Source organism: Podarcis liolepis (assembly GCF_965112155.1).
Source record: "Podarcis liolepis genome assembly, chromosome: 12".
NCBI classification, from domain to species: Eukaryota; Metazoa; Chordata; class Lepidosauria; order Squamata; family Lacertidae; genus Podarcis; species Podarcis liolepis.
Genome location: NC_139563.1, coordinates 25858672 through 25870730, shown reverse-complemented (window position 1 = coordinate 25870730; position 12059 = coordinate 25858672). Strand labels below are relative to the sequence as shown.

Sequence of the window (12059 nt, the reverse complement as noted above, 5' to 3'; positions counted from 1 at the left end):
CCGCCTCGCGCCCGACTTGCCGCCGCCTGCTCACCCCCAACGTGACGGGGCCCATGGCGCCGGGGACGGGAGCCGCTCAGTGTTTCCGCGAGTCGGCCATCGCGCTAGCTGTGGCTCGCAGTTTCCCGCCTCTGCCCAGCAGGGCCTACCAGCAGCTCCCGAGGCCGGCCTCGGCTCTCTCGTTGGCCTGAAGGGCCGCCCGTGCCGGGAAGCGGAGGCGGAGGCGCCACCAACCAGCGAGGAGGCTCCCTCCCCTCGGAGGCCGGCTCTGCGCGCTGCCTGGGCGGGGTGGGAGTTAGCGGGGGGCGGCGCCTCCTCCTGGAGGCCTCCCTCGGGTGGGCAGCAGCGCCCTTCTCTGAAGTAAAGCTTGGCTGGGAGCGGACCATTAAAAAAAAAAAGTTTTCCGAGAGGAGGAAGCGACGCTCCTTCGTTGGTTTGTGTTTTAGGAGGCGGACGAGATAGGAGTGTTGGGCCAGGGTGAGGTAAGTGACTACGGTAATGGGGTAGCCATTCATATAGCCAGCTCACAACTGGCTATACAGCTCACAGCACTTGGGAGAGACTCCCATATAAAAAATGAAATCTGGGTTTCTTTAGAACTGAGCATCGTGAAAATGCGAAATATGAGCCTATTATTAAATTAGAAACAACCGCTATGTGGTAGTGTATTGCAATCAAATTTTGCCAAGCCGCTGGGTCTTCTACCTGTTCTGTCTTTCTGTGTAAGCTGCCAGTTGTCTGAAGATCAGACTGGGTACAAAACTGAAGCTTTCAGAATTTGATGAAAATACCACAAGTTGTCCTGAACTTGTTCCAAATTTATTGCCGCTAAATAATGCTTCATAATGTTTATTGAGGGTTTAAAAAAAAAAAAGTATGTGGCTTATTTTTTCCCCAAAACAGGTTATGTTTTTCAAGGAACAAAATTATGGGCTCTGAAGAGAAAGATGATGAATTATACAGAATCACAACTTCTCAGCAAGCATTCTCCTCTGGTTGTGGTGCTGTTATTACATCAGTTTTGGGTAAGGAAAAAAATCTTTGAATCTACTTAGCTCATTATGGCTGCAGCAGCATGTACATAGGCAATGGTTTACCAGGGATATGCAGACAAGCTCCTGCTTCATTCTTTCCATAGTGTGAGTAGGACCAGAAACAATAATACTTGGCATAGTGCCAAATGACTGTATCCGAACTGGCAATTGTGGTTTGTTTAGCTTCAAAGAGACCAGTATTTTCTCCTGGCTTACCAGTCATGGTTTGTTTAAGCAAAACAAGCAATCCCTGGTTTGGATGTAATGCTACACCATGGACTGTAGTTCATTGCTCATGCAAGAGGAGGCATAAAGTGAGAATGATACCTTCATTCATGGTAAGCCAGTTGAATCCTAGAACTGGAGGCTGGTCTTAAAGGCCATCTAGTCCAGTCCCCTTTTTGATGTAGGAAATCTAGAGTTGTTAGAGCATCCACAACAGATGGCTGTCCAGCTTCAGCTTGAAGACCTTGAACAGGAGAGCCTGAGGCTCAGTAACTCGTTTCTTTGTTGAATCACTGTTAGCATTAATAAATTTCTCTTTATGCTCAATTGAAATGTGCCTTCTACTGCCCTCTGGGGCATTCATTTATTCAGCTTTATTTTTAAATCCTTATTGCCAACTAATTTATGCATTCTAAAGGTTTTCCACAAGACAATTTTTATTTTTGCTTTAGTGACACCCCTAGATGTTGTTAAAGTTCGACTGCAAGCCCAGAGCAATCCAAACCTGAAAGGTAAAATCCTTATAGATATGCATATGGGATACAGATAAAAGAGTGCCTGTTCTGTCTATGTTTTGATAAAATGTGGCTTTAATGGTGGAGGAGAAAGTATTGTGTGGGGGTCACAGAACTATGAAGGCCTAATATTATGCATGCAAGACTGAGCTTGGTATACTCGTTACTGTTGTATTTGTGAATGATGTTAAAAGGTAAAAGTATGCTTAATCTTTAACTTCTAATATATACAGTGGCAGAATGGAGTGGTGAATTAAGTTTGTTCATCACTATTTCTGCAACAGGAAATATCTAATAGGTATTTGTATACCTCCCAAATGTATGGTCCATTAGCCAATTAGTATTAAAGTATATAAGGGATATAGTACAGAGTTTCCTTAAATTATTTAATTATGTAATTAAAATATTTATACCCTGCCTTTAACCCAAAGATCTCGGGGGGGGGGAACCTTTTAAAAATTGCAATTCATAACAAATAACAGCAGAATACAACCCACTACAACTGCAGACTCAACCTGTGCATCGTAAACTGCTTAGACTGCTTTGTTATAATCAAGCAGTGTAAAGGGCAGGTAGTGTACAAGATACCAGATGACCAGGGTCAAACAAATCCTGCAAGGTAGAAGCTGCCACCACTTCCGTTAGCCCACTCAGCCTGAGTCAGGAGAACCCCAGATTACACTAGATGCCCCTAGGATTTGAGGAGATAAGAGCCCTCTGCATCTCGAGCCCCAAGCCCAAATTACGTAGTAGCAGGTAGCCAAGCTTTGGATGCAGAGCCAAAGCTTAACCTCAAGAAACCACACAAGAATTATAGAGATAGCTATGTTAATAAAATGTGGACCTGTTACCAGTGAAATAAGAAAAAAATAAAGTGTGAGAATACATTTGGAAATTTAAGCTAACTTGACTTACTCTAATACTTAGTCATTAGAGCTGTTGACACCACTGAAATCCAGCAAGAAGCATCCAGGCATGCATTAGTGTAACAATCCAGAAGTGAGGCCTTAGACAGAAGGCAAAACCACTTTTATGGATTGCTGTAAATTGGTGGCTGTGCTACTTCACCATGAAGACACCTGGACTAATTTGCTAGAAGCCCAAGTGATGTTGGAGCTGCTTTATAGGAGACAACCAGGTGACAAGGAGTGGCTTCTGATTTATATAAAATCAACTTTCTGCATAGTGAACTCGGCCAGTTTTGTGCCCAGGAGTTAAAGCAGAACCAATGAAATATTTTGCAAGTGGTATATGCATTTTGTTAAATAAAATAAATATCTTCCCAAGGCCTGAGTGAATATCACCCCCCTTCCAGTAAATGTGCCTGAGCCCATGCTTCACCCACCCCCTCTCTTGTTACAAACAACATGACAGGTTTTTTGTTCACCCTTTTATCAGGAAAGGCTTTTTTGGATTCTGATGGCTTGACAGATCATGTTTATCTCTATGAAAATGGAACTGGCAAAACTTGGCATAAGACAGCTGGACGTTTTACTGGCATGACAGTAAGTAGAAACATATTTAATCCTACCAGTTTTAACTCTGAGCACAACACTCTACAGGCTGTTGCTTTTTTAAAAAAAAAATCTCATAGTATGAATTCAATGTATTTTGTGTTTGGAGCAGAAGCACTGGATCATTCTCATTATTGTGATAAGAGTTGGTGTCTGCCTAGAAGCACCTTAGAGACCACAAATTTAGTTGGTCTCTAAGGGGCTACTAGACAATTTTTCTATTTTTTATATATTTCTACTGTGTCAGACCAACACGGCTACCTACCTGATACTATTTTTAATATTGTTTTAAATGCTGTAACTTGTCCTGGTGAAGGGTAGGTAATAAATAATCATTATTGTTATTATTAATACAGAAATATGATTATATGTCTCTTTGAAGTGTGAGGAATTTTTCTTTGTTTGTTTTATATCCTGCCTTTCTCCTATTTTAGGACTCAAGGCAACTCACTGCATGAATTAAAACAAATACACCTGAATACAAATACAACAAAACACAACACACAACCAATATAAATGTTAAAAAATAATAACCACACTGAAAACTTTTAACCATATAACAGCAGAAAGAAACAAAACAAAATAATATACAAACAAGTGCAACAGGACTTATAGAAATCTGTAACCCTTTCTGTCTTCATATTTGGCTAATTTAGGATGCTTTTGTGAAAATTGTTCAAAGAGAGGGTGTGAAAAGCCTGTGGAGTGGACTATTTCCATCGCTGTAAGTTATATAGTTATTGTCTTCCTATATAGCTTCCTGTAAAGTAGGCCTGCAGCTGAGTCGGGCCCTCTGGGGTCCTCTCCTCCCCATCATCTGTAAAACAGGAAGCAGCTGAAAGGAAAAGGGGCTTTGATGTTGTGCCAAGCATGCAGTTACAGGCTCCTCTGCTGTTAGAAGATCTGCTGCAGGAAGGGCAAAATATCTTGGCAGAGACATAGAAATGTGCTCCTTGTAAATATGCATTTTGCAATTGTATGAATGCAAGTTTTGTAGTGCAATTGCATTTTGAAGTTTGAATAGCTAGCTGTAAGGTAGGGCTTGCGATTCATCTGAGCATTGGCACAATTTGCATTCATTTGTTGGGATTGTTGAGTTCTTTTTGCTTTCAGCACAGTCAGGATAGATAAAGGGTGTCAGAGAGCTATGGACACCTGGAATAGTTCTGATCTAGACACTCATATTTTAACCAGTTAAACTAGAGGGGCAACAGCTAACTGAGCAAGTAAGTGTTTAATGATTGGCAACTTTACTAAATATTTATACTTTTGTTTTAGAGCGGTTTCAGTTCCAACAACTGTAGTTTATTTTACCTGCTATGATCAACTACATGATACCTTCGGTTCTAAAATAGGAGAAGATCATGATTCCGTTCCACTTATTGCAGGTGGCCTAGCTAGATGTGAGTCAGTCTCTGCTCTCTAGTTTGCTGTTAAAACTTTATTTCATGTGGTTTAAAAGAAAGTTTGGATAAGTTCCATTGCTTATAGCTAGCATTTTATAATAAAGCAAATGCTCTGATAGTGTAACCTAGGAAACACTTATATTATTAGCCATTCCTCATACTCAGATTTAAGCACAAAAGATTTTGGCTGGTGCAGGCCTAACACTTTCTCTTAGCCACACTTCAGAACTTGAGATACCTTTCTGAGCTCGTTTGATGCTTCTCTGCTTCTCTGTACAAAGTGCAGTTGACTCACCTCAGTCTTATCTGCTTTAGGCTTCAGTTTATTAGCCCTCATCTGTTGCTGGTTCTAGGTGGGATTAGAAGAAAATAATAAAACTGGGTGTCATCAGTGTATTGATGTCACTAGACTTCAGAACCTCACATGATCTCTTGCAGCAACTATCTGTAGATGTTGAGTAATAAAATGGAACCACATTAAGAGTTGCACCAAAGGAATGGTTGTGGTGTTTAAAATATTTGAAGCAAGTTTCAAATTCTGTTTGGTTCACATGGCAAGTGAAACTTAGGGCAGTTGAGCTACAGTGGTACCTCTGGATACGCACACCCCTGGTTGTGTATCCTTCGGGTTACATGTGGCAAACCCAAAGTATTTTTCCAGGTTTCGCTGCATGCACAGAACAGGCACCTCCAGTTGCAAATTCCTCAGGATCCGACCAGAGTTCTGGAATGGATCCCATGCACAACTGTAGTTCTTTGCCCTTAAGGCAACACATACATAATTAGATAATTATTTTTATTATGTTTATCTGTATTGAAAAAATGACAGGCATGGACAAAACAGAGAAAGCAAGTCTTCTCTTGCAGATGCTACTATGGAAAATGCTCTATTGACATAGCTATTGAGCATATTGTGTTCCTCCCCTCCCACTTAGTGTGTGCAGCCACTGCAACAAGTCCGATTGAAATGATAAAAACAAGAATGCAGTCTCGGCGGTTGAGTTATAAAAAGCTGCTTGCTTGCATTAGTAGTAATGTGACCCAAAGTGGTTGGCTTTCACTCTGGAAAGGATGGGGTCCCACAGTTCTTAGAGATGTACCATTCTCAGGTATGACTTGTTTTGCATTGGTAGTACTTTTGGTTATATTGGCTGATGCAGATTCTTTTCAGATGAAGATTTTGCCAAATTGGGATGTCTGAAAAGGCAAGAGAAAAGAATCCAAATAAGGCACTGCTTTACAAGTATGAAATGTATGGATGTCTGCATGTAATTAATGAAGGCCAATACGTTTATTTCCTTTCCACCATGACTGAATGTATGAAGCTTTAAAAAATGTTTTAAAAAATAAACTTTGATTTTGGTTATGCCATGCTTCCAATACTAAACAGAGTATTTTAAGGGAGGGGGCGGCGGGTTGAAACAGAGACTGGCCCTACAGCAATGCCCAACCACACACTGTGAGCACTGAAGTGCTCTATCATTTTTAAATAGTCTGTAGCTAAGTCCACAAGTTTCCAGCCCACCAACTTTTTTACTAGCCCACTTGCCCACATATCAATAATACTAATTAAAGTAATGGTTTAAAAACAAAAGTTCTGTGATTAGATTATTAAGAAAGATCAAGAAGAACTATTTCTACCTTGAGATAACTCAAGCAACTTTACTTTCATTCCTCCAAATGGCCCCCAATGAAAACCATTTTTGGTCCAAACTCAGATATACAGCCTGATCCTACAGATGATTGTCTTGGAAGTAAGCATTGTTTTAATTGGTGCTTACTTCTGAGTTTATTGTATAGGAGTATGGTCTTAAGGTTCAAACTAATACACACTAATATCAGTCGACAACAGTTTGACTAGTTGGCTGACATGCCCCCTCCCTGCACATGATTATTATATTTTTATTCCACAGTGACAATGTGACGAGCAATTAGTTTGCTTTGTGGAAGCACAATTGCTTCCACAAGTGATCGAAACCCAGAAGTGTTTCAGTTTTCAAACATTCTTTTGGAACCCAAACATCCAACACGAAGTTCCGCAGCTTCCAATTGGCTGCAGGAGCTTCCTACAGCCAATCAGAAGCCACGCTTTGGTTTCCAAACGTTTTGGAAGTCGGACGGACTTCCGGAATGGATTCTGTTCGACCTCCAAGGTACGACTGTATAGACATAGAAAACTTGATCACTGTAGTTCTCCGTTTTCAGATTGCAAAAAGCCTCTTTCATTTTCTGACTTTTTGTCCTTATAGCACTGTACTGGTGTAACTATGAATACTTGAAGAAGAGGTTATGCAAGAAATTAGGTAAAAGGGAGCCAACATTCCTTATCACTTTCTCATCAGGAGCAGTAGCTGGTTCTGTAAGTTAATTTTTGTTGATATCATTTTCATCTAATAGAAATTACGTAATTTTTACATAAGATGTGAAAATGTATATATTAGTCTTGTATATAGAGTCTGTCCTGATAATTTAAATGAGAGGGTAGATCTATACTTGGGCAACATAAGGCAACATATGGACTACTACTAAAATGAGGCTGCATTTTAAATTGTATTTTAACTCGTATTTTAATTAACTGCTTTTTGTTTTGTTGTGTTGTGTTTTTTCTTCCCTATTATGTTTTATTGTAATTTTGTTTGTTGTTAGCCGCCCTGAGCCCAGTTCTGGCTGGGGAGGGCGGGGTATAAATAAATTTAGTGTTGTTGTTGTTGTTGTTGTTGTTAAAATAAGTAGGCATTCTGAGTGGGAAAATCCTTGTGCACTTTTAAGGTATCAACAGAGAAGCACCAAATGAAAGAGGGGGGGGGGAAATCAGTTTATTAAAGCCAAGGCAAAAGGCAATGATCTTCTTAGCACATTTATTTGGAACAATGTCCTGTTAATTTCAGTTGTACTTTCTTTGAAGTAAATAGGCTGTGCTTTGGTTGTTTCAGCATAAACTCACAGCATTGTTTTATGCATGTTTACTTAGAAGGACCAAGCTAGATGAGATGCTAAACATATCTGTAGTACCCACATTATGGGGAAGATGAAAGCATCCAGTTGTGCTACTGCAGATGTACTATTATACTATTACATTATTGTACATTTTAAGCCAAGCAAAATGCATAGCACTTCATTCATATATATGTTTACTCAAATGTACACACACATGAGATTGTACTTTTTATTGCAGATAAAAAGGTTATGATTTGCAGTGAAAATTGCTTTGATTCCCACGTAGATGCTGAATTTAACACGGATAAGCTCTCAGTTTAAAATTCAGGATTTAGTATCATCTGTATTTCATGCTATAATGTGTATACTTCAGTCTCATTGAGTTAATTGGAACTTAAATATTTTAAATGTATTAGATTGTGTTAGTGCAGTCCAACAAGATGCAAGTCAGCAGAGTATTTTATGCTTACACTGAAAGTTGCAATGGAATCTATTTGCCTGTGGGTACTGTTAACATTCAAAAATTTAATTCCCCCCTAGATTGCTGCTGTATTAACTTTACCCTTTGATGTAGTTAAAACACACAAGCAGACTGAAATGTGGGAACCTGTCAGCACACATGGTAGGTTCTAATTCACCAAGTATTTTTTTCTTTCAGATCCTCTATCAAGTACAATATTTATTGAAACCAATTATTGGTGATCTAACCAGTATCATCAATACCTTTGTAACATCATGGAAGGACCACACACTTCGTGGGCTGCCCTTAGTGAATATTTTGAAGCTGTAGAATGTGCCGGCGTGCTGGCCTCTTTTATATGATTAGGAAGGCAAGAGAATATTCAGCCAGCACTGAATCAAGTGTTTAATAGTTATTTCCAATAAAGTACTTCTTTAATTTCTTACATTTTATTGCATAACATTTTGAATTCTATGGTATTCAAATTGTAATAAGGTAAAGGTAAAGGTACCCCTGCCCGTTCGGGCCAGTCGTGTCCGACTCTGGGGTTGCGTGCTCATCTCGCTTAAGAGGCCGGGAGCCAGCGCTGTCCGTAGACACTTCCGGGTCACGTGGCCAGTGTGACGAAGCTGCTCTGGCGAGCCAGCACCAGCGCAGCGCACGGAAACGCCGTTACCTTCCCGCTATAAAGCGGTACCTATTTATCTACTTGCACTTAGGTGAAATAAAATTAACAATCACACTGCATGTAGCACAGCACAGTACAAATACTACAACCAGCAGAGGGGGGGAGGAGTTTTGAAAGCAGTTCCACCTGAAAATGGTGCCTCCTTGCAAAATTTACCACCAGAGAGATGTGGCTAGGTAGAAGCATAATTGACATTTAATTGTACATCCACATTTTTCTCCTCCTATTTAGTAGTTTTGTTTTACTCAGCTTCACAGCAGAGGAGTTTATCGATATGGGAATTAATGAAGAGAATTGTTGCTGAAAATGGATTTACTGGATTATATACTGGTAAATTATTGCTATTGCTTTCTCACTAAACTAGAGGTTGATATGTTTTCCATATATTGTTTGTCTTAGGCAGTATCGTAGTATCTACAACAGAACTTACTGTGCAGTCCAAACACCCTTCACCACCACCACCCACACCCTGTTCCTGTCCAGTGCCACAGGGGGCCACAGTGTCCTTTCACCCAGTCCTGCCAGCCTCCATCTGGTGGCTGCAGCACTCCCCGTTCGGTCCGATTTATGGCAGGGGGTGGTGTGGGGCTGAACCTGCCTAGGATTCATTGGAGCCAAAGCCAACCCCACTGCCATCACATGACAGCATCATGCCCAATCACTGCAGAAGTTCTGAACTGGGCAGGACTCCAGATGCAGTGGTGGTCCTGCCCAATTGTTAGGAGCAGCTCTGATTAGGATTGTACCTTAAGCTATTTAAACCATTATGACCGTCTTTCTGTAGTTATGACAATAACTCTTTGTTGTTTTGCATAGCAAAGTGTGGTGTAGTGGTTAAGAGCAGTAGCCTCATAATCTGGGGAACTGGGTTCGCGTCTCTGCTCCTCCACATGCAGCTGCTCGGTGACCTTGGGCTAGTCACACTTCTCTGAAGTCTCTCAGCCTCACTCACCTCACAGAGTGTTTGTTGTGGAGGAGGAAGGGAAAGGAGAATGTTAGCCGCTTTGAGACTCCTTCGGGTAGTGATAAAGCAGGATATCAAATCCAAATTCTTCTTCTTCTTCTTCCCTACAAACTTATTTTGCAGTTGTGAAAAGTGGAAAACAAACTAACTCAGTTACTTAATTGGGGAGGCCCCCAGGGCACTGATCAATCCCAATGATGAGAAACTGTTAAGCCCCCATGTAAGAATGGGATGCAGGTAAAATAAATACAAAAATTCTGGAGAAACAGCCTTGGCAAATAAAAATTGTCATGTACTGTACTTTCACAGTCTCTACGAGAGCCTGAAGCATTACCATGAACATTGTTATGGGTAAACAATTAGGGTTGTGCTTTTGAATCTCAAAGAATCTATGAACTTTATTATATTAACAATGATTAAGCTCATTCAACTGCATTGTTGATAACATCATTCAGATTTATTAGCCTTACTTTTCAAATGGCTTTGATCTCTTTTAAATCTGCTACAAAGCCACTATTCATATACTCCAAATATTTTGTTTATGGATGATGGCTCAAGGCTTGACAAACCTGTGCAGTGATCTTGTGAGATAGGGTCTGTAAAAATATATTGGTATAATGGTTTCTGCACAGTGATAAATATAAGAGCATTCAAATTGCAAGACTGAACAACAGGAGAAACCAATAAGCAAATGAACATACTGTGTGGTCCCTTTAGACTTGAGAATAATGAAATATAGATAATTGGTTCTGGCCCCATCTTTTGTGTGACAGCCCTTCATGTCCCCTTGAAATAAACGGGTAAGTACAATAACATTGTGCTAGTTGTGCAAAAAATTAAGCAATTACATACAATAGCTTACTGATAATCTCCCACTTAGTTCTTCCATGCTCTTGAATAGTTGTAATTTATCTTTTCTGTAGGCATTATTCCAAGACTGACAAAAATTGCTCCTGCTTGTGCCATAATGATCAGCGCCTATGAATATGGGAAATCTTTCTTCCGTAGAATAAATAAAGACAAAGCTATGAAGAACCTTTAATGCTGATTCTGTAAACTTGGTGGCAGCAATAAGAAGGTCCATAAGATAATTTTATATCTTAAAAATATAGTTGATAAGCTCCTTGCATATCATGCACGCCTTCAAGTCAGCTCTGTTCAAGACGAGGACCTAATTCTGCAAAAGAAGAATGCTGCACAGCCCATGAATTGCCCTAGGCTTCCTCCGGGAAAATTGAAATGCCTTTCATACAGTAGCCACTTGATGTAGCTAACCATCATATAGCTGGTAACAGTCCAGCTGGTTTTAGCAATATTTTTCCCCCACAGAACCGTATTTTGAAATTATACATACAAGATTGTATTTCCACAAAGGAAATAATGACTCAGACACTCAAGGCCATATTATTTAGAGTGCATACATCATGTGATTGAATAATCCAGGTTAACAGCGTATGTGAATAAGACATAGGAGTAGGACAAACAAATTTCTTCAGCAGCTATGTTTAATATGCACAGATCTTAATGAAAACCATGAGAATTTCCTAGTTTGGATATTTCTACACTGTTATGTTACCAAAATCTTTAGCATGGCATTACCCAGAAACAACCACCTTTTAAATTAAACAAGGAAAATGTATTTTCTTAATAAAATATAAAGTTTACACTTGGTGTCTTTCCAGGACTGATAAAGGCGTGCATCCAGCAGTTGGGCAAAAGGGTACACACACCTAGCCTAGAATTATGCATGTCATGCTTCCTAGTAAAGGGTTAATAAGCTTCCAGTTGTACTTGATAATACAGTGTTATGCACATGGGCAATACATTATTAAATTAATTCAATATAGTACATGGCCAATTGTCTTTTGCCAGCTGTAGAAATTACTCTAATATATTCACACAGAGTTTAAATTACAGTGGTACCTCGGGTTACATACGCTTCAGGTCACATATACTTCAGGTTACAGACTCCACTAACCCAGAAATATTACCTCGGGTTAAGAACTTTGCTTCAGGGTGAGAACAGAAATCGTGCAGTTGCGGCGCGGTGGCAGCAGGAGGCCCCATTAGCTAAAGTGGTACTTCAGGTTAAGAACAGTTTCAGGTTAAGAACAGACCTTCAGAACGACTTAAGTTCTTAACCTGAGGTACCACTGTACACTATGAATGTTACAAAGTAAAACTACCATGGGTGCGAAGAGAACAAATACCATTAAAAAAAAAAGTGTTAGCACGTCCACAAGTGAAAATGTAGGGCATTGTTATATAAGGATCACCGTATACTTTAGACCAGCACTTGAAGCTCCATCACTGTTA

General features: G+C 40.0%; 1 protein-coding gene across 6 annotated transcripts; it reads left to right on the top strand.

The window, feature by feature from the left end:
* Positions 1-7: 7 nt before the first annotated feature.
* SLC25A40 (solute carrier family 25 member 40) lies at positions 8-11424 on the top strand. Of its 6 annotated transcripts, none has more exons than XM_083467578.1 (11): positions 8-482; positions 904-1025; positions 1712-1771; positions 3173-3279; positions 3945-4012; positions 4567-4691; positions 5630-5803; positions 6944-7053; positions 8172-8253; positions 9029-9109; positions 10667-11424. In XM_083467578.1, the coding sequence occupies exons 2-11, from the start codon at positions 929-931 to the stop codon at positions 10783-10785; spliced, it is 1023 nt and encodes a 340-aa protein (XP_083323704.1). In that variant the 5' UTR covers positions 8-482; positions 904-928; the 3' UTR covers positions 10786-11424. The 6 variants fall into 6 exon arrangements, 5 of the variants coding, with proteins under 5 accessions (XP_083323704.1, XP_083323703.1, XP_083323702.1 ...); XR_014517575.1 differs by having other exon boundaries at positions 21-482; positions 8172-8598; positions 8811-9109; positions 10667-10785; XM_083467577.1 differs by having other exon boundaries at positions 21-482; positions 9014-9109.
* The last annotated feature ends 635 nt before the right edge of the window (positions 11425-12059 follow it).

Excerpts from the sequence above, each read along its gene's own strand:
- SLC25A40 (XM_083467576.1), top strand. The coding sequence starts at position 929 with ATGGGCTCTGAAGAGAAAGATGATGAATTATACAGAATCACAACTTCT. Across the intron at positions 1,026-1,711 it reads TGTTATTACATCAGTTTTGG|TGACACCCCTAGATGTTGTT; the intron begins GTAAGGAAAAAA and ends TTTTTGCTTTAG. Across the intron at positions 8,254-9,010 it reads GGAACCTGTCAGCACACATG|TAGTTTTGTTTTACTCAGCT; the intron begins GTAGGTTCTAAT and ends CCTCCTATTTAG.